Genomic DNA, 24,748 nt, shown 5'->3' with positions numbered 1-24,748 from the left:
GGAAGTGGGATTTACCAAATCATCACTGTGCTTGAATATTTGTTCCAGGGATTGTTAACTATATTGAATGTCAGCCTGATTTTAAACGTGAGCACGTTTACTCTAGAAGTTTAGCTACATCCTTTGAACAGAGATGCACATCCTAACATGTCTAAAAAAAATGTTAACACATGCTTGTTGTCACCAATAGCGTTGAAAGGTTGCAAGTTTGAATCCCCGAGCTGACAAGGTACAAATCTGTTCTGCCCCTGAACAAGGCAGTTAACCCGCTGTTCCTAGGACGTCATTGAAAATAAGAATTTGTTCTTAACTGACTTGCCTAGTTAAAGGTAAAAACAATAATTGGTTAACTAGCAGGTGGGTAGGAGCTGTGCAGTGTCTTGTTGGTTCCAGACTTGGTGCATCAGTTCTCCATGTTATCAGAACTGTCTTGGGTGGCTGGAGTCTTAATTTTTAGGGCCTTCTGACACCACCTGGGTTAGAGGTTCTGGATGGCAGGGAGCTCAGCCCAAGTTATGTACTGGGCCATAAGCACTACTCTCTAGCGCCATGCGGTTGGATGCTGAGCAGTTCCCATACCAAGTGGTGATGCAGCCAGTCAAGATGCTCTCAATGGTGCAGCTGTAGGACTTTGAGGTTCTGAGGGCCCATGCCAAATCTCTTCAACCTGAAGAGGTGTTCTGCCCTTTTCAACGTGTGTGTAGACACCAAGGAACTTGAAGCTCTTGACCTGCTCCACAACAATGTGCATGGGGGCATGCTCGGCCCTCCATTTCCTGTAGTCCACGATCAGCTCCTTTGGCTTGCTGAGGTTGTCCCGGCACCACACTGCCAGATCGGACCTCCCTGTAGGCTGTCTCAAGAATAAGCAAATAGCACAGGGTAAGTGCTTTGTCTGCCATAACTCTCCAATAGGATTGTGGATTCAAGGGGAATAAATGTAGGTGAAATGCACATTTTATCATACAGCCTAGTTAGATTCATAAATTTGACACTTGAAATTTAGGCCAATCTGCAGTTAAAATTATAAAGCAGTCATCCATCCACTCCTTTATGGGGCTTGAGAAATGTAAACTCAGACGGCTATGGATGCAAGGAACAAATATCCATAATATGAAATGTTTAACATGGGTTACAATGGCATAAAACAAGCTTATGTTGGATCCTGATGGGAAATATACACTGAACACAATGGGCCTCATGGTATCTCTGTGCATTCAAATTGCCATGTATAAAATGCAATTGAGTTCATTTTTCCAGTTTATGCCTGCCCATTCCATAATCATGGGGCACTGCTCACAACTTGACATCAGCAAACCGCTTACCCACATGATGCCATCTGCCCGGTACAGTTGAAACCGGGATTCATCCATGAAGGGCACACTTCTCCAGCATGCCAGTGGCCATCGAAGGCGAACATTTGCCCAGAGGTCAAACACCAACCACTAACCTACCCTGCCGCTCCAATAGCTATGGATGATCTGCATTCACCATGCATCCCATTGCCTAGTCACTTAAACATCTATTTAAATTCCTTAATACCCCCACAACCTGGTACCATGTCTCTAGTCAAGTTATGGTTAGTCAGTGTTACTTTTCATTTATTTCTTTCCACTGTTGGAAACAGCCCATAAGCAAGCAGTTCAGTTCGTCTACTCTACACCCGTTTAGTCACTCCCATAGCCAACTCTTAAGAAAAAGTCAGAATTACATTATCCCTATAAATGTCCAGCAATCACATCTAGAACCCTAATATAGCCATTACATGAAGTCAATCATTGTGCAGAGACCTTACCTAGCTTAGCTTCCACCACATGTCAAATAAAAATGATAACTTAAATTTGTGGTCAAATGTTTTTATTATTGAAAAACAGGAATTGTCAGTCAGCCTCCATTTTAATCCTCCTCTTCCTCATCAGCTCCCCCAGCACCACCCTGGCCCTTCTTGGCATTCTTTCTCTTGACACGGCCGGGGCGTCCTCCACCGTATGGTGAACGCAGGGAGAAGTCAATGTGCTTCTGGCTGTCCAGGCGCACCACGAAGGAGGGGATGTTGACCACCTGCTTGCGCACACTGGAGAGAGAAAGGAGACCTCAATGAGTGATTTGTTCCTCCCCACTTAATATCAGACAAATAACCATCTACATGGGAATAGTTTGGCATCAATGACAGGCCTCATATTCAGGAGGAACTCTTGACACCACAGGAAGTCTGAATATTAATTGTAATCAATCGGCCTGCCTGATGAGAAAGTACTCTAACCAAACTAAATTGAAGACCATGCAATTGCCTTACAAGTCAAATACACTTTTTGAAAGTTTGCCGTGACCATTGGTCCACATCTGCTTGAGGTGCAATCTTCCATACATTACCTGTCAGCAAATAAGACAGTAGCAGTCTGCCTCTCGCTTGGTTCTGGGCAGTCTTATAGACGAGGTATACAGTCTGTTACTGCATTGACCTTGCTGAAACTGGTTTGCCTACTCTTGATGGGCAGGATTGGCCCTGGGCAGTCATTGACAAGGTATACGGTTTGTTACCGAATTGACCTTGCTGAAATGTTAAACCATACTCAGGGATGAGCTATCGTTTGTGAGGCCCTCTAAGGATTGAGAAAGTAACTCGTGAGTTGTGCAGTTTCACCTCAGTTACCTGAACAGTTAATATAGGCGAGAGAATTTTAGATATGTACACGTTACAAATGGTTTAACAACCACTCAAGTTCATCATAGAGCCTATTTAAAATAACAGACCAATGTAACGATCTACCGACTTGTCCTTTCTAGCATGGCCATCTTGTGACCATCTCCAACAGCTTACCGGATGTGCCTCTGGCGGATGAGAACGCGGGCGTGGTGGATGCTCTTAGCAAGGCCCAACTTGAAAACCTGCGTCTGGAGCCTCCTCTCCAAGAAGTCCTCCACCTTCAGGCCCAGGATGTAATCGAGCTTCATCTTGCCCTCATCCAGCACACCGATCCTCACCAGACGCCTGAGCAGGGCATTACCTAGGAGACAGGATGCAGCAATTCAGTCACTTATCACAAAGTAGGGCCCGTTAATCTGGCCCTAATCAGGGACTGATTGAGACCTGGAACCCCAGGTGGGTGCAATTAATTCAGGTAGAACCAGCCGTAATCTGGGCCTTTTAGGGTAAAATCTGAATACTCCCGATTTAAGGCATCTGGAAATCTGACTGACGGCCTCATTCACGAGGAATTCTTGACACCACAGACAATCTGAATATTGAATATTTAAATCATTGGCCGACATCTCACTAGCTAACAGCTCAAAGGACTTCTACAAACAGTCAAAATATAGTTCAGAGAACAATCTAGCTGTGGTGTACCTTCAAAAAGACGCTTGGGGTCCTTCTCATCCAGAGTGAGCAGCTCTCTGGCGGCCTTGCGGATTTTGGCCAGGGTGAACTTCACCCTCCACACCTCACGCTTGTTCCTCAGACCATACTCCCCTGAGAGATTAAAGTTAATTTACTGAAAAAAATACCACGGTATCTAGAGACCAGCAAATTCAATATAAACCAAAACCTGTTATTTGCACACATACCGATAAGTTTAAGCTCCTGGTCGAGACGAGACTTCTCGAAGGGGCGGCGGGGTGTGACATATGTCTTGCGACAAACCCAACTCCTGGCAACGGGCATGGTGGATCAAAGTGCCTGAGGAATAAGAATTGATATGGCTGTTCAGTTCCAACATTGCGATTACACAAGTGATTATACTGAATTTCAACCCATGTTAATTATTCTGCAGACCATCTTAAGTCACACACCCATTAATACTTAACATGTTTAATAAGGAAGTTACGCTATTATCAAAATAGAAGTACATTTAAATTATATGGATCAGGCTCGGTTCACTGACATGCTCTGATAGTGGTACTCCGTAATTTGGCTGGCGAAACCAAGTGGGAACGTGTTAGCCATTTAACTAGCGTCAAATAACATTTATATTAAGGAATTGGTTTCCCAACCTACACAACTTCAAATTGTAAATGTAGTTTGATAAAGTGTAAAGCTTTTAAGATGCAGAGATAACTAAAGCACCGTAACGCCTCACCGGCGCTAGCTCACTCTTACTAGCTAGCTAACGTTAGCGTGCTAACCACGTTGTACAGTGCGTGGACGACTGACATGATCGAATAAGGCAGAAGTTAAGCCAAAATATACAAAATATGTTGGTCGGTGTAACCGACCTGCACAACGAAACGTATAAATACATTACTTCTTAACATTGCGACCCTGCTTCTATGGAAAACAAGACAGACTAAAGCGCATAATACGTTATTACCTGTCTCCCACAGGCCAGTAGATAAAGAGGAAGTCAAATTGGATCTCTCCATTATTTATATGGATCCCGCGAACTACATTTCCCAAAAATATGTGACGACACCACTTCAAAGCAGCAGTTTGTGAAATACCTCCATCTGTTGTTCAACTTTACAACTACAGCTCTGTTCGTCAAACTAAAACCGTTTCTGTTTACTTGCTGAACAAGAACAACTAACTTTTCAAACAACTATCTAGTCTAGTGTACTACACGGAATGAACGTTGGATCACCTAGGTATGCCATGTATTATTTTGTGAGCTGTTGTGTCAGCCTCTGTTTGGTTATTGAACATTGTTTAGAAAATATCAACAACAACAAAAAACGTGTAACGTTATGTGTATTAGCCCGGGATCCCATGTAGGGGCTGTGTGTGTGTGTGTGTGTGTGTGTGTGTGTGTGTGTGTGTGTGTGTGTGTGTGTGTGTGTGTGTGTGTGTGTGTGTGTGTGTGTGTGTGTGTGTGTGTGTGTGTGTGTGTGTGTGTGTGTGTGTGTAAGAGACCCAGCTGTCACAAATCTCCGACAGCCACCACTGTCAGTGCTACTGGGAGACAGAGAGCAGAGATGTACACACAACAAATGGACCAATCTGAGTGTTGATTCATTCATTTTTTTTGTAAGGGTAGCTAATGCTTTTAGAAAAGTGATAGCCTACTAACCACCACCACACCCACTCAAACGACATGTTGCACGTGCACTCACAACAGAAGAGCGTGCATATGGTACCTAGTAGTAGGCTAATTGACAGATTGAGAGAGAGGGGGTGGAGGTGGCAGAGAGAGAGAGAGAGAGAGAGAGAGAGAGAGAGAGAGAGAGAGAGAGAGAGAGAGAGGGGGGTGGATGTGGCAGAGAGAGAGAGGGGTGGAGGTGGCAGAGAGAGAGAGAGAGAGAGACTATTTATAACACCCTGAAACGGGACCCTTTACATGTGTTTCTGTCTGTCAGGCCGACCAACTGACAGGCTGACAGACACACAGCAGTGTTCTTTCTAACTTCTCTGCCACTTCCTGTCTTCCTATCTAGACAGGCTGACTGTTTCTTAGTTCAGGGAGTTTGTTTTAATTGTTTTAAGCTGAGAGGTTGACTGTTCACAGTTATCTTTCTGACTTTCCAGCTCTTCCTCTCATTCACTTGGACCTTCTGTGTTTTCATCACTTGGATTCTACTCTCTCTTCTTAGATTTTCCTACCTTGTTTTTTTCATCTCCTCTGAGCATATCATCCTCTCCCTTTCCCCCTTCACCCTCTCTTGTCCTCCCATCTCCCCACCGTTCCCTCTGTCCTGGTGGTTTTCGGGCTATGCACCATGCTCTCTTCTCCTACAATGATTCTTCAGCCTTACGGACTGCCCGTCTATCCCCAGGGTGCCCAATGTTACCCCAGCCTAGTACAGGTAATCTACCTCTGTCTCTGTCTCTCAATCCCTCTGTTTGCCTTTTCCTTCTCTCTCCTGGTTCCTACCATGTTTTAGGCCGGGTGTGTAGCATTGGATGTCTTTCCTAGTACTCTGTCAGTAGACCCAGAGCCACATACAGAGATCAGCAAACTATCCTACATAGCTGTTGGTGTGAACATGGGCCCCCATTGAATTCTGTATACATGGCTCTCATCTCAAGCGTCATTGAGATAGTTTGGTTTTGAGTCACTGGATATGCTGAATCACTGGCCCGGGGAATGACATGTCATCATGACACAAACAACAGGTTGGAGGGCCTGTTTGTGAAATGGAAAGGGACATTCAGATTAAATCTATTCAGGCCCAGTATTACACATTATAAATGATACAGTTTGTGTTTGTCATGATGATGATAGCAAAGTGGTTTATTGAACTAGATTTCAAAATAATCCAAATTATGATGTTTAGTTCAGAGTAGTTCACAGCTTAATGATGTGGTTGTTCACAGCAACTGGTTGCCAGTGTAGATTTGTGTCATGAGATTGCAAACAGCTGCATCTAGGCCTAAATACTGTTGATAGGATCAAACCCATTTGTTTTAATTTCAATGACACACTGGCAGTTATATTTAATCTGCAGGTCTCAGTGGTGCCAGCAGAGGTGTGTGTGTGTGTGTGTGTGTGTGTGTGTGTGTGTGTGTGTGTGTGTGTGTGTGTGTGTGTGTGTGTGTGTGTGTGTGTGTGTGTGTGTGTGTGTGTGTGTGTGTGTGTGTGTGTGTGTGTGTGTGTGTGTGTGTGTGTGTGTGTGTGTTTGACAGAGTCCCTGACAACCCGTTGGTGAATGCCAGCACAGATATGATGTGTGTCTGGAATCTGTCTTCCTTGTCTCTCTGTGTCACAGCCCCTGTATTTTTAGCCTGTTCCTTGAAAAGTAGATTAACACAGAGAGAGAAGGCTCCCCTGTCATGCAGATAAGGGGGACACTGATATCCTGATAGTGTGTAGCCTAAGTAGGGGGATGAGGACCAGTGTACTGTGCTATGATCAGAACATACCAGCGGAGTACATATTCTTTATCCCTTTACACTTGTGTGTATAAGTAGTAGTTGTGGAATTGTTAGTTAGATTACTCGTTGGTTATTACTGCATTGTCGGAACTAGAAGCACAAGCATTTCGCTACACTCGCATTAACATCTGCTAACCATGTGTATGTGACAAATAAATTTGATTTGATTTGAGTAAAATATCTGACGATATGTGTTTGATCATATTACCTGTTCCATATTACTGTACTGTATGTAATATACACTAAGTGTACAAATCATTAAGAACACCTTCCTAATATTGAGTTGCACCCCTTTTGCCCTCAGAACAGCCTCAATTTGTTGGGGCATGGACTCTACAAAGTGTCAAAAGCATTCCACAGGGATGTTGGCCCATGTTGTCTCCAGTGCTTCCCACAGTTGTGCCAAATTGGCTGGACGTGTTTTGGGTGGTCGACCATTCTTGATACACATGGGAAACTGTTGAGCGTGAAATCCAGCAGCCTTGCAGTTCTTGACCCACTCAAATCTGTGCGCCTGGCACCTACTACCATACCCCGTTATTAAATATTTTGTCTTGTCATTTACCCTCTGAATGGCACACCGACACAATCCATGTCTCAGTTGTCCCAAGGCTTACAAATCCTTCTATATCCTGTCTTCTTCCCTTCATTTACACTGACATCAATAAGGTAGCATAGCTTTCGCCTGGATTAATCTGGTCAGTCTGTGTCATGGAAAGATGTTTTGTACACTCAGTGTAAACATACTGAATAGAGTAGACCATAGGGTGTGTGAGTGTTTTTGTCTGTGCGTTTGTATCCCCTGCTTTATGAGCCCTCTTAAAGGGCACATCAGTAGTTTCCTGTTATCTTCGGAGTGTAAATCCTCCAGCAGCTGTCCCAGCAACCACCTGTCTCAGAGCCGATGACCTTTGACCCTGAGTCCTGACAGCTGAATAGGGGGAGGAAGGACAGAGGGGAACAAATGGCAATCAAAAAAAGACTGCAAGGATTAAAGTTGAGACACATGGAGAGATACTGTGTATAATGTTTGTTTGCTGACAATGTAATACTGTACTGGGAGAGAGAGAGAGAGAGAGAGAGAGAGAGAGAGAGAGAGAGAGAGAGAGAGAGAGAGACAGAGAGTGTGTGAAGGTGGCCAGTGATAGTATCAAATAGATTCTATTATCTCCCCCTGTCAGACACTCTCCATGTATGGTGTGAGCTTGGGAAGGTCAGATATTGGGGGGTGAGGTGGGGCGGGGGACACAATACAGGCATGTGTGTCGGTGTTGACATGTCCTCTAACATGGCCCAGTTACTGTGTGTACTGATTGCCAGGATCTGCCATGTGAAAGCTAAAAGGACAGTTTCTGAATTATTATGCGTCAACCCTGGAATAAACCCAGATATACAACACACATGCCTTCCAATATTAGCAGACAGGATGCAGAGTAGTACATGTAAAAGCATGTTATCTTTCAAGGTTTTACTATGACTTTTTATATAGTTGTTGTTTTGGCCCATTTGAAAGCACTATATGTAAGATGATCTGCTAAATGACTAACCTTGTAAATGATATGCCTGTAAATCTATTCTAGAGACCTAATACATTCAATATGGTATCAGTCTCACTCCTGACCATCTCCCGGTGGAATTTCTAAAGTAAGATTTCAGAGGTATAGGAGGAACACCTGTGTGGTCTGTCAAGAGAAATCGTGTACTTTGTACTGAAACCCCTGATGTTTGATAGGAAGAATCTGAGACCTACACAGACAAGGTGTTCCTTTTCCACTCCTAGTGAACTAAGATAGTATATCTTATATTTAACATTACATTTACATGTTAGTCATTTAGCAGATGCTCTTATCCAGAGTGACTGACATTTAGTTCATTCATCTTAAGATAGCTAGGTGGGACAACCGCACATCACAGTCATAGCAACTACGTTGATCCTCAATAAATGAAGTTATCAGCAAAGTCAGTGCTAGTAGGAAAAGACAAGTGCGAGTGTTAGTTCATATCTTAGTATAGTGAGACCTTTGATGCTGCGGTTTTACCTGCAGTAGCCACACTGTCTTCTTAGACCTATGAGAATGTAGGAAACTCTCCCTGCGTTACGTATCAGAATCAGCTGATCAAACAAGGTTTAAATGATCAGATCAGCTTTCATACCTTCCTCCACTTCGCCCTCTTCAATTTCACCATCAGTCCTATCTCACCCCATCCGATGAGTGCAACAGCTGATGGACAGATAGAGGAGGAGGAGGAGGAGAGGTTGGAGAGAACAACATGAATCTGTATTCAATTACAGCCAGTCTGATATATAGGCCTTGACACTTACTATGTTTACAACTGTAAAGGACAACATAAAAATCTTCTAATGGCTCTGCCAATCTTCTGGTTGACCGCTGGTCAGTTTCAGAGTAGAGATATAAGGGTTTATTACTGTGTTTTAATGTGAAAGATAAACAACTAACCAAATATTTCCTGCCTGCTTTTGTCTCTTCAAAGAGTCTGGTCAAAAATAAGATATTGGAATGATATGAATATTTACAAGGCATAGGAATATTTACAAGGCAGTACGTCAGCAATTACAGGGTAATAATAAGGATAGTATTCTTAGAGGTGACCTTTTAGTGGGCAAGTTAAAGTACGGCTACAGTATTAGCTTTTAATGTAGAAATTACACATTTTGTGTAGCTCCTAAGTTTTTAGTGTGTTTCTGTGCGGAGGGGGGGGGGGTAAAAGTGATTGACAGGTACAAATGACCACAGCTGGCATAGCCCCCCCAGCTCCACCTCCCCCCAGCACTCCTGTCATGTGATTGGTGGTTAAGTAGAACTTATGGTGTAGTGGGCGGGTGGAAGCCGGCATTAAAACATGTGGCAGTTGTTGGATAATGTACCAGAGAATCAGATGTGCAGTGACGGGGTAAGACAATCATCTATTCTCCTGTTGTGTCTGTGTCACCACTATCACTTTTCATTGTGTGAGAATTGGTCACGTCACTGTGGGAACTCGGCTTTCTTGCTGTTTATTTTGGTACATTGAAGAATCAATGGATTGGAATGGATTTGGTACATTGATTAGATGATTATGGTGATGTTGAAGGTATTAGTCTGGGATCAGTTTCGTGCTGAGTTGATTTTTCATTACAATTAAGTGTTTGTGGGTGCTCTGTTTCGGCATAAGTGGTAAACTATTGGATATTTGCCAGATACTCTTTTCCAAAGGATGCTGAATCCTGAATGAATACTCAAAAGGAATAGTATACATATCATAGTGAGCTGTACTGTAGGTATGAGTCTGCTTTGTGGATCTTTCTTAAGGTCTTCTAGTTTTGTACCAGCTGTGCAAATCTAAACTGCCCAGCACCACTCAACCATAAGACATTTCCCAGGTGATATTTTAGACTCAACGACTCTTATGAAGAGTCTTTGACTTTTATGACTTTTATGAAGCCCGAGGTCTTTGTGCTTACATTAGAGATGATTCTATGGGCAGTATGCTGTGAATCGAAAAGGTATCATTTTAATATAATTCAAGAATAATCTGGTGATAGTAATTTATTATTTTGTTTCTTATAACAAGTGTCACCCACTATTACAATTTCAATATGGTTTATCCTACAGCTAGGTTGGATAGATACTATGACAATGTTATTTTGATTGATTATTGACTGATTCTCTTCTCTCATTCAATCCCAGGGAGGCCCTGGGCAGGAGGCCTGCCCCGGCAGTGGTGACCCCACCCTCCCCCAGGTCTATGCCCAGCCTCCCTCATACCCTCCACCAGGACAAGCTCCTCCCACACCTGCAGGCAGACTTCCTCCTCTAGACTATAGTCCCGCCCACCCCAACTCAGAGTACCAGGAGCATCACCAGCTCAGAGTCTATCAGGGGCCGCAACACGAAGGGGCTGACACTCTGGCAGCCATTAGCACGGTAAGAACAACATGATAGACTGGAGGTGTGTGACTATAGAAGTAGTGTCCAGGAAAGATAGAGAGACAGAGATACTTTGTAATCAAGATATGTAGCTACTGTATGTGTATATGGGGGAATCACATGTTGTTTGTAACATATTTCTATGAGGGGATTTTATTCTAATCAACAACATGTCATACAAAGTTTGAGGAAATTATTTGTCAGTAACATGGAACACACACACACAGAGGACCCTGCTACTTCTATGTTTAGCTCCCCAACTCCACTCCTGTGCCCATGTAGGGGAATCTCCTCTGACACCCAGCAGAGCAGATAGGGGCAGCTGAGAGGAGATTCATTTTTGAAAGTGAATCCCCCCCATCTCTCTCTCTCTCTTTCCCTCTCCCATTTATCTGGAAATAGAGCAGGTAACCCCAAAGCCTTTAACATGCAGTATGTCTGTGTAAGATCATGCACCGGGTTACTGGTAGGGGGTCGGGGAAAAGAAAGTTGAGAAAGGAGAAGTTAAAAACACTGGAGAATGGAACAAAACAGTATTTAAATGTAGGATTATAATTTAAATGTATTTTGGTCAATTGTATGGCATGTTATTAGGTAAGTTATCAAGGTTCAATATTTCCTACTATTTATTTTCATATAGTCTACAGCGCAAAATGACATGTATTTGATGGGATCTTATGTAATTTCATTAGGAACAAGGCCTAGTTTATGAACTTATAATGAGGAAAACATGTACATGTATGTTTATGTCCAGTGTCCTGGTAGGCTTTATATACTGTAGGTTATTACTCTAGACAAAGACAGAGGTGAATGGTGAATCAAGGTCAATGCATTGTGACTGTGAAGTCCTTTTCCCTGCCTCAGCAGCTCTTTCTGATGTCATAACTGACTTTTATGGCCACATTTATATATTCCATCACTAGAGCCCCTGACTTACAAGGTCCGTCCTGATTTTCGGGGACAGTTGAGACGCTGCCACACATCATGGAGGTGGGGTCAACGGGGGAGGCCGAACGGGTGACCCCTCCCCCTCCGAAATATCGTCCAGGTTCAGAAATCAATTTTGCATCGTGACATGACACCAACATCCAACCCACCCACCCCTTTCTTCCACTCCCCCCTCCCCTCTCTTCACTGTCCCACTTCCCCTGTTTCTGGTGTGTGTGAGGATGATGAGGAGGTGGTGTTTGTGTGAACCATGCTGCCATGGGAAGCCAGTATATAACAACACAGCAGTAGCCTGTATGTACTGTATGTGTTTGTGTGAAGCTGTCTCGCTCTCTCTCTCTCTCTCTCTCTCTCTCTCTCTCTCTCTCTCTCTCTCTCTCTCTCTCTCTCTCTCTCTCTCTCTCTCTCTCTCTCTCTCTCTCTCTCTCTCTCTCTCTCTCTCTCTCTCTCTCTCTCTCTCTCTCTCTCTCTCTCTCTCTGCGTGAATGTGTCTCTCTATCCCTCTCCCTCCGTTTCTACCCCACTTATTAATACATGCCCCCTCGGAATCTTGAGTAATGATCTTTAACCTTTGGCAGAAAAAAGCAGCACCGTGACCCCAAACTGACATTTAGAACATTCAACTTTGACCCTGCCCGGCACTATGCCTCCCAGCTCCCACTCCTCACCCCAACCCAAGCTTTTTGCGCAAGTTCCTGCCTTGTTCACTTTATCTTTTTGTTTAATTGATTATTTATCGTTGCTCTGAGATCATTGTGCACATCTCTTCCTACCAGCCTTCCTATATTATAATGCTAATAATACCTGTGTTTTCATTTCTGCATATTAGGATCTGTATTTTGATTTGCATTAATATTTATCTGACTTCTTTCAAGCCTGCATTCACTTTGATTTTCAATTTAAAGATATTTTTCACTTTTGCTATTTTTTTCTTTGCCATTGTATTTTTCCTATCACATTGCACTCTGCTCCCTCTCTCCTATCTCCCCCACTGCTATCTCTCACTCATTTTATTCTTCCTTCCACATTGCACTCTGCTCCCTCTCTCCTATCTCCCCCACTGCTATCTCTCACTCAATTTATTCTTCCTTCCACATTGCACTCTGCTCCCTCTCTCCTATCTCCCCCACTGCTATCTCTCACTCATTTTATTCTTCCTTCCACATTGCACTCTGCTCCCTCTCTCCTATCTCCCCCACTGCTATCTCTCACTCATTTTATTCTTCCTTCCACATTGCACTCTGCTCCCTCTCTCCTATCTCCCCCACTGCTATCTCTCACTCATTTTATTCTTCCTTCCACATTGCACTCTGCTCCCTCTCTCTCCCCCACTATCTCCCCCACTGCTATCTCTCACTCATTTTATTCTTCCTTCCACATTGCACTCTGCTCCCTCTCTCCTATCTCCCCCACTGCTATCTCTCACTCATTTTATTCTTCCTTTCACATTGCACTCTGCTCCCTCTCTCCTATCTCCCCCACTGCTATCTCTCACTCATTTTATTCTACCTTTCTAATTGCACTCTGCTCCCTCTCTCCTATCTCCCCCACTGCCATCTCTCACTCATTTTATTCTATCTTTCACATTGCACTCTGCTCCCTCTCTCCTATCTCCCCCACTGCTATCTCTCACTCATTTTATTCTACCTTTCACATTGCACTCTGCTCCCTCTCTCCTATCTCCCCCACTGCCATCTCTCACTCATTTTATTCTACCTTTCACATTGCACTCTGCTCCCTCTCTCCTATCTCCCCCACTGCTATCTCTCACTCATTTTATTCTACCTTTCACATTGCACTCTGCTCCCTCTCTCCTATCTCCCCCACTGCTATCTCCCTCTCTTGCACTCTGCTCCCTATCTCCCCTCCCCCACTGCTCTCGCTCACTCATTTTTTTGTGTAATATGTTTTTTTTTTAATCTTAATTTTCTTGTTTGGACTCATATAATCCCTTGGTTTTTGGAGGACCAATAGACAGACACTGGCATCGTGGTGCATTTTGGGATAGTGGATGTTTTGGTTTTGAAGCACAATACTATATCCTGTATGGTTTTGCATGGGGGCATTTTAATGAGATTATATTATGAAAATGTATTCCTGCAGGCTTACTGTTTATGTGTCTATATAATCTATGTCACCTGAACTACAAGGTTATTATGAATTTCTAAGTATAATTCATCACAATTATGTTCAGTATGATATTCTATTTAGCTACAGTTCCTCCAAAGTATTTCTGTTGGGGAAGCTGTTACTTTCAGTATTGGCTGGTTGTTATAACTGAATCAACATGACTATGTAGTCTAATATTTAGTTAGTGTACAGCAGAGGAGGCTGGTGGCAGGAGCTATAAGAGGACGGGCTCATTGTAATGGCTGGAATGGAATCGATGGAATTTTGATTAGTTGTCTATTCAGAGGTGTACAAGTGCATGGACCAATTGGCAACATGTCCTTAGTTTCCTCTGTAATCTCCCCCCTTCTTTCTCTGCCTTTCCCTTGAAACCTTTTTTATATCCTTCTCCTGCTCTCTGTCCTTCTATCCTCCTCCTCTCCTCATCCTTTCCTCCTTCTTTTTCTTCTTCTCCTGTTCTCTGTCCTTCTATCCTCCTCCTCCTCTCCTCATCCTTTCCTCCTTCTTTTTCTTCTTCTCCTGTTCTCTGTCCTTCTATCCTCCTCCTCTCCTCATCCTTTCCTCCTTCTTTTTCTTATTCTCCTGCTCTTTGTCCTTCTATCCTCCTCCTCTCCTCATCCTTTCCTCCTTCCTTTTCTTCTTCTCCTGCTCTCTGTCCTTCTATCCTCCTGCTCTCCGCATCCTTTCCTCCATCTTTTTCTTCTTCTCCTGTTCTCTGTCCTTCTATCCTCCTCCTCTCCTCATCCTTTCCTCCTTCTTTTTCTTCTTCTCCTGTTCTCTGTCCTTCTATCCTCCTCCTCTCCTCATCCTTTCCTCCTTCTTTTTCTTCTTCTCCTGTTCTCTGTCCTTCTATCCTCCTCCTCTCCTCATCATTTCCTCCTTTTTCTTCTTCTCCTGCTCTCTGTCCTTCTATCCTCATCCTCTCCTCATCCTTTCTTCCTTTTTCTTCTTCTCCTGTTCTCTGTCCTTCTATCCTCCTCCTCTCCTCATCCTTTCCTCCTTTTTCTTCTTCTCCTTCTCTCTGTCCTTCTATCCTCATCCTCTCCCCATCCTTTCCTCATTTTCTTCTTCTCCTGCTCTCTGTCCTTCTAACCTCCTCCCCTCCTCATCCTTTCCTCCTTCTTTTTCTTCTTCTCCTGCTCTCTGTCCTTCTATCCTCCTCCTCTCCTCATCCTTTCCTCCTTTTTCTTCTTCTCCTGCTCTCTGTCCTTCTATCCTCATCCTCTCCCCATCCTTTCCTCCTTTTTCTTCTTCTCCTGTTCTCTGTCCTTCTATCCTCCTCCTCTCCTCATCCTTTCCTCCTTTTTCTTCTTCTCCTGCTCTCTGTCCTTCTATCCTCATCCTCTCCCCATCCTTTCCTCCCTTTTCTTCTTCTCCTGCTCTCTGTCCTTCTAACCTCATCCTCTCCCCATCCTTTCCTCCCTTTTCTTCTTCTCCTGCTCTCTGTCCTTCTAACCTCCTCCTCTCCTCATCCTTTCCTCCTTCTTTTTCTTCTTCTCCTGCTCTCTGTCCTTCTATCCTCCTCCTCTCCTCATCCTTTCCTCCTTTTTCTTCTTCTCCTGCTCTCTGTCCTTCTATCCTCCTGCTCTCCGCATCCTTTCCTCCATCTTTTTCTTCTTCTCCTGCTCTCTGTCCTTCTATCCTCCGCCTCTCCCCATCCTTTCCTCCTTTTTCTTCTTCTCCTGTTCTCTGTCCTATCCTCCTCTTCTCATACTTTCCTCCTTCTTTTTCTTCTCCTGCTCTTCCCCTGTCTATTCTCTTCCTCCTCTTCTTCCTTCCTTCCTTCACTTCATTTCTTTCCTCCTCATCTCCTCTATTCTTCATTTTCCTCCTCTTCTTTTCCTCTCTTCCTCTCCTCTCCTCCTCCTCTTCTGTCTTCCAGGACGATGCCCTGGTTCCGGTGACCTCTGACTCCCAAGCTCTGAGCGTGTCAGTGTCATCAGGGGGCGGAGCAGGAAGTGGTAGCGATGAGGAGGGGTCAGGCAAGGCCCAGCCCAAGCGTCTCCACGTTTCCAACATCCCCTTCCGCTTCAGAGACCCGGACCTCAGACAGATGTTTGGGGTGAGAGACACAACTAGTGGTTATGTCCAGGTTTATTATCCTACGAGACATGATGTCATCCTACGAAACATTATGTCATCTCTTACAACCTCAGTGATAACCTGTGGACAAGATTGTGATCTGTTTTTGTCTTTCAGCAATTTGGCAAGATCCTGGATGTGGAGATTATCTTTAATGAGAGAGGGTCAAAGGTGAGAGACCACTCAATATCAGAAATTACAAACTGAACTAATTAAACCTGGTTGCCCTATTATCTTTTGCCTTACCAAGACAATGACAAATTGGACAATCAGAAATGTTTCTCCTTCTGTCTCTCAGGGTTTTGGGTTCGTGACCTTTGAGAGCGCAATGGAGGCAGACCGAGCGAGGGAAAAACTGAACGGAACGATCGTTGAGGGGAGGAAGGTTGAAGTGAGGAATAACTATCTATAGTATGTCTATCTTGAATATCTGTCTGTCTGTCTGTCTGTCTGAGAAATTGTACCCTCTGTCTGTGCAGGTGAACAATGCTACAGCCAGAATAGTCACCAAGAAGCCCCAAACACCTCTTGTGAATGGTGAGGTTTCAAGTAAGATATCTAAAGTTATTTGGATCTTTCCGTGGCATGTGGGAGGGGCGGACATGCACTCTGTACTTCTGATCTGTGTTTTCCCTTTATTCTCCATGATCTCCACTGTCTCTTTCTTCCTTTACTTGTTGTTTAACCTCTTTCTCCTTCTCTCAACATCTCCCTCCCTCCCTCCCTTTCTCTCTCTCTCTCTCTCTCTCTCTCTCTCTCTCTCTCTCTCTCTCTCTCTCTCTCTCTCTCTCTCTCTTTGTAGCCCCCGGATGGAAGATCAACCCTGTCATGGGAGCGATGTATGCACCTGAACTCTACACCGGTGAGTTTCAATGTGAGTTTTCGGGTGAGTTTGATTACTTCAGTATTAGCTTGTCCTTGTCATATATGTTCTAGTACTGTATCCCTATCAAACCCAATCAGAATTCATGACCCCGTGTAGCGGTGGCCAGTCAGACTCTTGTGATGAGGCCTTGCTACCTCATCACCAAAGAGGAACACTATTTAGGTCTAATGGTTAAGACGTGGGTTTCCCGAGCAGGAGACCTGGGTTCAGATCCCACCTGTGATACTCAACCTCTTATCGATGGCTCCAAGAAAGCATGTTCCCTTGGGGGAGTCAATAAACCTGCTTCTAAAGGCAGGGTGGCTACAGTACATATCCTAGTAGGTACTGTAAGCTCTCTCTCTTTCTCTCTCTCCTCAGTTGCCAGTTTCCCCTACCCCGTAGCTGCTCCCACCCTGGCCTATCGGGGCTCACCACTGCGTGGGCGGGGCCGGGCTGTCTACAACACAATTCGCTCAGCTGCTGCAGTCCCACCCACTGCCATGCCCGCCTACCCTGGGTAAGATCATTTCTATCTTCAATAAATCTATTTTAAAAATGAATAACCATTTCCATTGTGAGTGTAAGTAAATGATTTAATTTTCACTGTTTAATGTGTGAATGATAGAATGTCTCCTTTCAGTGTGCTGTACCAAGATGGATTATATGGAGCTGAAGTCTATGTAAGTGGACATTATTCTTCTGATTTCAGCTTATTTCAGGCTGTCTACCTTGTGTTTAGCTAAAAGGTTATCTTGTCTCTGAATGTCAGGGCGGGTATCCTGCAGCGTACAGAGTTGCCCAATCACCATCCGCTGCCACAGCAACATACAGTGATGGGTGAGCAGCAGCGCCCAATGACTGACAATGTGACTCTGTTTGCATGAGGATTTCAAATACCTTTTCCTTCAAATGGGACTTGAGATAAGCAGCACTCTAATGTTGAGGTTCTGTGGTCTTCAAGTCTGGTCAATGGAGCCTCACTGTTAGCTCCAACACAATACTAGCACACCTGTTTCGTAACCTGGACGGACATAGTGAAATAAAATCCAGGACACTCAAATTAGAATGATATGTTACGTTTGGAATGGTATGTATTAATTTGTGGATGTTCATCATCCATTTCGTATGATATGTTACGAATGACAACAATTTGGACAATATGTTAAGAATTTGCAATATGTATGACACAAATTCCAATTTGTTGTGGCTAACGTTAGCTAGGTGGCTAACGCTACCTAGGTGGCTAACGCTACCTAGGTCGCTAACATTGGCTAGGGGTTAAGGTTAAGGTTAGGGTTTAGGAGTTATGTTAAAGGGTTAGGGGAAGAGTTAGCTAACATGCAAAGTAGTTACAAAGTAGCTAAAAAGTAGTAAGTAGTTGCAAAGTTTCTAGCTAAAATGCCAAAGTTGTCCGTAACGAAATTCGAACATGACGTTTGAGTTAAACGCCCACCCATCCACTCTGAACCGCCCACCCTCCTTTCCCTTTTGCCTTAAGTAACCTTCTTTTCTTATATAACCGTGCCAAACGTAACATATCATACTCATTTGAGTGTTCTGGATTTTTGTTAACTATGTTACGTGTAGTCTATGAGACCATGCTGGTTTAGTATGTTTTCTCATTTGGGGTTTTGTTTCGTCTGTCCATCAGATATGGCCGAGTTTATGCTGCTGCAACGGATCCCTACCACCATTCAGTGGGACCCACGGCAACATACGGCGTCGGAACAATGGTGAGCCTCTTTAAAACTCATAAGCAGTACCTCTCCAACGTTTAAAGTGTTCATATGACCCACTAAGTCCAGACCATTGTTTCTGGCCACGAGCCAGACTTTAATCGAGCCTCAAAAAGGAATCCGTCTCAACCCGCCAGTGGGCACCGATTCACCATCATATCTTCTACTTATTTCTAGGCCAGTCTGTACAGAGGAGGATACAACCGCTTCACCCCTTACTGAGCTGCCCAATGGGAGCCTGGAAGCCGTTCTGTGACAGGTTATGACATCACTGAGCTCTGTGTCACCTCCTGTCTGACTCCCTCCACCCTCCACTTGTCAAATCCAACCGACTGAACGTGTAAATACTGTAGTAGTTATTAACGATTTATTCTATCAGAGAATACATATAGAATAAAGAGCCTGATCTAATGTATAGACAGTTATTTAAAATCTTTATTTTACACTTAATCTGTATTGTTTGTGCCACAGATTTGTTCCAGGGTTTAAGAATGTAAAGATTTCTGCCTCCGTACCCGGGTTATAAGCTACTCTTTCACTATTTTAACAGAGAAAGTTGAATGTGAGCCATTTTATTTTTCATTGGCTGGACTTCATGGTGAAATACTGCAACTCAAGTGGCACAACAATACTGGTTTCTCTACATGTTGACCTTTGTAAAAAAAACGTTTTTGATCAACGTCTGAGCTTTTGACTTTTCAAGAGTCAAGTTGTAGAGTACAATGACATTTTATACAGTTCAATTACTTATTTTTGATGACACTGGTTTTGTCAATGATGTAGAGCACTGTTTGAGAACGTTGAAGTGTGTGTGTGTGTGTGTGTGTGTGTGTGTGTGTGTGTGTGTGTGTGTGTGTGTGTGTGTGTGTGTGTGTGTGTGTGTGTGTGTGTGTGTGTGTGTGTGTGTGTGTGTGTGTGTGTGTGTGTGTGTGTGTGTGTGTGTGTGTGTGTGTGTGTGTGTGTCCGTGTGCTTGTGTGTGGGAGTATGTGATGACATTAATACTCAAAGCACAAGCTATGAGAGACAGCAATGGCACTGGTAGTAATCTTTTTTGAAATGCTTCTCGAACCCTAAAACTATAATTTGCATAAAATGTACGTATGTTTTTGCTTTCCTAACAATCTACCTCTGATTCTAAAAATGTTTCACTTGTCAAAGAAGCATTCAGGAGCCATTACTTCTCTCAACAAATTAACTGTAACAATTTTTTTTTCTTATTTTCATTGTTGAGCTTCTATCCATCTTCTTTCTGCTTTACATAATGCTCAATGCTAAATACTAGCTATTCGACAAACTTCCCTAACCCACTTTATCATTTTTCTATGGCAGCCTCATTCTGGGTTTTACTCCGCTCTGCCTGACGAGCCTGTAACCTCTATGGTCCTTTCCCTTATTTCCTCTGTCCTGTTAAACTCTAGGACGTTGTCTGGTTTCCTCTTCCTGTTCTCTCGCCTGCTTCTCTCCATTCTGTTTGAGAATCTGTGTTCCATCCATAGAAATAATCGGATGAGTTCTAGTTCTATGGGTCATCTCTCCTTCTCCATCCTGTACTCTAGCTTCACTGTTGTTTATTTGCTGTTGATCTCTCAATAAAACATTGTTTCTGTTTCCCTTTCCTCTCCTCTTTGATTCATGTCATTTTCCTTTCTCTTTTTCAATGCCTCTTTTTGCAGTCCTTCACTCTTCTGCTCAAACTTATATTCTCAGTGTTCCTTTTCTCAACATAACTGTACGTTTTGAGGCTGACTGATACCAGTGTAAGAAGGTTGTGAGTGTTTTACAGAAATGACTGTCTGCATATGTTTATGCAACTGTCTCTGGTTCAGTACCTTTGTACTGCAAGGACTGAATCTTAACTTAAAATCAGACCATATAACTTCATATTAGGGGGGCAACAGTATTTTAGCGAGACACCCAGCCCTGTGCCTGCCTTGCTGTAGTGTGTGGTCTTACTGTGTGTGTTTCAACCTATGGGCTAAACCTCTTCTTTATGCAAAGTTCAGCTTTACTTTTTGTACCAATTTCCCCTCTTTCTTTACTGCTTCGTTTTCCTATCTTCTTGGAAGTGGAAAAATACTCTTCTCTTTCCAAGCTTTACTGTTGTTGTTCTGTTTTCTCTCACTATTTCTAAGAGGAGCTTAACCTTAACCTTAACCCTAACCTTAACCTTAACCCTAACCTTAACCTTAACCCTAACCTTAACCTTAACCCTAACCTTAACCCTAACCTTAACCCTAACCTTAACCTTAACCCTAACCTTAACCTTAACCTTAACCTTAACCTTAACCCTAACCTTAACCTTAACCTTAACCCTAACCTTAACCCTACGAGATACAATTGAGGGTTGGATAACCATGCCTACAATGTCAATTTGAAATAGAAACTAAAGTCATACGTTATCATGGTATTATTCAGTTTCAACAACGGTTTGACTGTGATGCCTTCATCAGGGTATTATTCAGTTTCAACAACGGTTTGACTGTGATGCCTTCATCAGGGTATTATTCAGTTTCAACAACGGTTTGACTGTGATGCCTTCATCAGGGTATTATTCAGTTTCAACAACAGTTTGACTGTGATGCCTTCATCAGGGTATTATTCAGTTTCAACAACGGTTTGACTGTGATGCCTTCATCAGGGTATTATTCAGTTTCAACAACAGTTTGACTGTGATGCCTTCATCAGGGTATTATTCAGTTTCAACAACGGTTTGACTGTGATGCCTTCATCAGGGTATTATTCAGTTTCAACAACGGTTTGACTGTGATGCCTTCATCAGGGTATTATTCAGTTTCAACAACGGTTTGACTGTGATGCCTTCATCAGGGTATTATTCAGTTTCAACAACAGTTTGACTGTGATGCCTTCATCAGGGTATTATTCAGTTTCAACAACGGTTTGACTGTGATGCCTTCATCAGGGTATTTTGACATCTAGTAAAAATGTATAATATGGAAAAATATGCCTTTTTACTTCTACTCTGTTGTCCTCTCTCTCTCTCGCTCTCTCGCTCTCTCTCTCTCTCTCTCTCTCTCTCTCTCTCTCTCTCTCTCTCTCTCTATCTCGCTCTCTCTCTCTCTCTCTCTCTCTCTCTCTCTCTCTCTCTCTCTCTCTCTCTCTCGCTCTCTCTCTCGCTCTCTCTCTCTCTCTGTTGTCTCTCTCTCTCTCTCTCTCTCTCTCTCTCTCTCTCTCTCTCTCTCTCTCTCTCTCTCTCTCTCTCTCTCTCTCTCTCTCTCTCTCTCTCTCTCGCTCTCTCTCTCTCTCTCTCTCTCTCTCTCTCTCTCTCTCTCTCTCTCTCTCTCTCTCTCTCTCTCTCTCTCTCTCTCTCTCTCTCTCTCTCTCTCTCTCTCTCTCTCTCTCTCTCTCTCTCTCTCTCTCTCTCTCTCTCTCTCTCTCTCTCTCTCTCTCTCTCTCGCTCGCTCTCTCTCGCTCTCTCTCTCTCTCTCTTTCAAACTTCTCTGCTTTCATGTCTGTTATTTTTCTATTTTCTTTATGCATGGCTTTCAGATTTATAATTTCCCTTTCTTTCAATCTAATGGCAATTTTACATTTATTTAGCTACATTTCTTCTTGTGTTTCTTCACACTTGATCCGTTTCACCTTTTCTGTATTAATCTTATGGCTTTCTTTCTTCACCCTTTTGTCTTCTTCTTTACTGACACATTTGTCTTCCTTTTCTAAACTTTATTTCTCTGCTTTGACACTTTCAAATCATTTCCTCACCATCTTGACTCTGTATCTTATCATGTATTTCTCTAAATTGCTAGTTTCTTTCACTGTAATGTTACCTTCCTCGCCTCTTACTTCTGCTGTCCTCTTCTCTATTTTCCCAACAGCATTTCTTTATTTTCCTCTAAATTATCCTTTTTCTAGGTTAATTTTTCCTCTTGCTGTCTTCAATTTACACAATATTGCTTTTTCTTTTCCCAACTTCTGTTTCTGAATTTGATTCCACTTTTCCTCTGCTATTCTGCAATTCTTTCCTCTTTGCTTCAGATTTCCTCTTTCTTTCTAAACTCTCCTTTTGCTTTTTACACACTGTCCTCTTCGCTGTCTTGTAGTCATCTAGCTGTGCCACTTTTACATTTCTTGTCTTTGATCATTTCTATAATTCTGCTTCGCTCTACACTTTGGTATATACTTTCTCTATTAACATGAACTATTTCCTAATACTAACATTACAACCTCCTGATTCTTTTACCTGACTTGTGAGTTCTATGTTTCTGTTTGCTTTAAGCCATTTTCAATTTCTTCTTTTTCTGTTTTCTGTCTTTTATTTTGCTTTTCCTATTTTAAAGTTTTCTTCTTTAAAGTTCTGTCCATCTTCTTTTGTTTCTCATCATTGCTTTCCTTCACTCTACTGTGCTGTTTTCTATTTTTTGTTTCTCTATTACCTCTTCTTTCCCTCTGCTCCTCTGTCCCTCTTCAGGTCTTCCTCTTTCCCTCTGCTCCTCTGTCCCTCTTCAGGTCTTCCTCTTTCCCTCTGCTCCTCTGACCCTCTTCAGGTCTTCCTCTTTCCCTCTGCTCCTCTGACCCTCTTCAGGTCATCCTCTTTCCCTCTGCTCCTCTTCAGGTCCTCCTCTTTCCCCCTGACCCTCTTCAGGTCCTCCTCTTTCCCTCTGCTCCTCTGTCCCTCTTCAGGTCATCCTCTTTCCCTCTGCTCCTCTGTCCCTCTTCAGGTCCTCCTCTTTCCCTCTGCTCCTCTGACCCTCTTCAGGTCAGCCTCTTTCCCTCTGCTCCTCTGTCCCTCTTCAGGTCCTCCTCTTTCCCTCTGCTCCTCTGTCCCTCTTCAGGACCTCCTCTTTCCCTCTGACCCTCTTCAGGTCATTCTCTTTCCCTCTGCTCCTCTGACCCTCTTCAGGTCCTCCTCTTTCCCTCTGCTCCTTTGACCCTCTTCAGGTCCCCCTCTTTCCCTCTGCTCCTCTGACCCTCTTCAGGTCCTCCTCTTTCCCTCTGCTCCTCTTCAGGTCCTCCTCTTTAGGTCCTCCTCTTTCCCTCTGACCCTCTTCAGGCCCTCCTCTTTCCCGCTGCTCCTCTGACCCTCTTCAGGTAATCCTCTTTCCCTCTGCTCCTCTGTCCCTCTTCAGGTAATCCTCTTTCCCTCTGCTCCTCTGCCCCTCTTCAGGTCCTCCTCTTTCCCTCTGACCCTCTTCAGGTCCTCCTCTGCTCCGCTCCTCTTTAGGTCCTCCTCTTTCCCCCTGCTCCTTTCTGTCCTTCTTTAGGTCCTCCTCTTTCTCTCTATCCCTCTTTAGATCCTCCTCTTTCCCTCTGCTCCTCTCTAGGTCCTCCTCTGCACCCCTTTTTTAGGTCCTTCTCTTTCCCTCTGCTCCTCCTCTAGTCTCACCCCCCTCTTTAGGTCCTTCTCTTTCCCTCTGCTCCTCCTCTAGTCTCATCCCCCTCTTTAGGTCCTTCTCTTTTCCTCTGCTCCTCCTCTAGTCTCATCCCCCTCTTTAGGTCCTTCTCTTTCCCTCTGCTCCTCCTCTAGTCTCATCCCCCTCTTTAGGTCCTTCTCTTTCCCTCTGCTCCTCCTCTAGTCTCATCCCCCTCTTTAGGTCCTCTGCTCCTCCTCTAGTCTCATCCCCCTCTTTAGGTCCTCTGCTCCTCCTCTAGTCTCATCCTCCTCTTTAGGTCCTCCTCTAGTCTCATCCCCCTCTTTAGGTCCTCTGCTCCTCCTCTAGTCTCATCCCCCTCTTTAGGTCCTCTGCTTCTCCTCTAGTCTCATCCCCCTCTTTAGGTCCTTCTCTGTCCCTCTTTAGGTCCTCTGCTCCTCCTCTAGTCTCATCCCCCTCTTTAGGTCCTCTGCTCCTCCTCTAGTCTCATCCCCCTCTTTAGGTCCTTCTCTGTCCCTCTTTAGGTCCTCTGCTCCTCCTCTAGTCTCATCCCCCTCTTTAGGTCCTCTGCTCCTCCTCTAGTCTCATCCTCCTCTTTAGGTCCTCCTCTAGTCTCATCCCCCTCTTTAGGTCCTCTGCTCCTCCTCTAGTCTCATCCCCCTCTTTAGGTCCTTCTCTGTCCCTCTTTAGGTCCTCTGCTCCTCCTCTAGTCTCATCCCCCTCTTTAGGTCCTCTGCTCCTCCTCTAGTCTCATCCTCCTCTTTAGGTCCTCCTCTAGTCTCATCCCCCTCTTTAGGTCCTCTGCTCCTCCTCTAGTCTCATCCCCCTCTTTACCTCCTCTGCTCCTCCTCTAGTCTCATCCTCCGCTTTAGGTCCTCCTCTAGTCTCATCCCCCTCTTTAGGTCCTCTGCTCCTC

The 24,748-nt window shown here is 43.9% G+C and overlaps 2 protein-coding genes across 7 annotated transcripts; one reads left to right on the top strand and one right to left on the bottom strand.

Moving 5' to 3' along the window:
* Nucleotides 1–1,840: 1,840 nt before the first annotated feature.
* LOC123996506 (40S ribosomal protein S9) lies at nt 1,841–4,343 on the bottom strand. Its single transcript, XM_046299894.1, has 5 exons — nt 4,311–4,343; nt 3,568–3,679; nt 3,350–3,472; nt 2,822–3,008; nt 1,841–2,074 (listed from the first exon to the last, which is right to left on the bottom strand). The coding sequence occupies exons 2-5, from the start codon at nt 3,662–3,664 to the stop codon at nt 1,897–1,899; spliced, it is 585 nt and encodes a 194-aa protein (XP_046155850.1). The 5' UTR covers nt 3,665–3,679; nt 4,311–4,343; the 3' UTR covers nt 1,841–1,896.
* A 953-nt stretch (nt 4,344–5,296) lies between these two features.
* On the top strand, nt 5,297–20,110 carry LOC123998160 (RNA binding protein fox-1 homolog 1-like). Of its 6 annotated transcripts, none has more exons than XM_046303141.1 (12): nt 5,297–5,739; nt 10,498–10,734; nt 15,698–15,877; nt 16,015–16,068; nt 16,196–16,288; nt 16,377–16,434; nt 16,700–16,771; nt 17,144–17,282; nt 17,391–17,445; nt 17,535–17,602; nt 18,417–18,498; nt 18,679–20,110. In XM_046303141.1, exons 1-12 carry the CDS (start codon nt 5,653–5,655, stop codon nt 18,721–18,723), a joined length of 1,170 nt encoding a protein of 389 aa, XP_046159097.1. In that variant the 5' UTR covers nt 5,297–5,652; the 3' UTR covers nt 18,724–20,110. The 6 variants fall into 6 exon arrangements, with proteins under 6 accessions (XP_046159097.1, XP_046159095.1, XP_046159100.1 ...); XM_046303139.1 differs by having other exon boundaries at nt 5,301–5,739; nt 16,377–16,446; nt 16,700–16,759; XM_046303144.1 differs by having other exon boundaries at nt 5,302–5,739; nt 16,700–16,759; nt 17,406–17,445.
* Nucleotides 20,111–24,748: the final 4,638 nt, after the last annotated feature.

This window comes from Oncorhynchus gorbuscha, linkage group LG15, assembly GCF_021184085.1.
Source record: "Oncorhynchus gorbuscha isolate QuinsamMale2020 ecotype Even-year linkage group LG15, OgorEven_v1.0, whole genome shotgun sequence".
NCBI lineage: Eukaryota > Metazoa > Chordata > Actinopteri > Salmoniformes > Salmonidae > Oncorhynchus > Oncorhynchus gorbuscha.
This window is presented reverse-complemented; position numbering and strand designations above follow the sequence as displayed.

Coding starts and splice junctions, on each gene's coding strand:
- LOC123996506 (XM_046299894.1), bottom strand. CDS start 3,664: ATGCCCGTTGCCAGGAGTTGGGTTTGTCGCAAGACATATGTCACACCC. Junction 3,473..3,567: donor CCAGGAGCTTAAACTTATCG/GTATGTGTGCAA, acceptor TTAATCTCTCAG/GGGAGTATGGTCTGAGGAAC. Junction 3,009..3,349: donor CCCCAAGCGTCTTTTTGAAG/GTACACCACAGC, acceptor CCTGTCTCCTAG/GTAATGCCCTGCTCAGGCGT.
- LOC123998160 (XM_046303138.1), top strand. CDS start 5,653: ATGCTCTCTTCTCCTACAATGATTCTTCAGCCTTACGGACTGCCCGTC. Junction 16,447..16,699: donor TGTGAATGGTGAGGTTTCAA/GTAAGATATCTA, acceptor CTCTCTTTGTAG/CCCCCGGATGGAAGATCAAC. Junction 17,283..17,390: donor GCCATGCCCGCCTACCCTGG/GTAAGATCATTT, acceptor TGTGAATGATAG/AATGTCTCCTTTCAGTGTGC.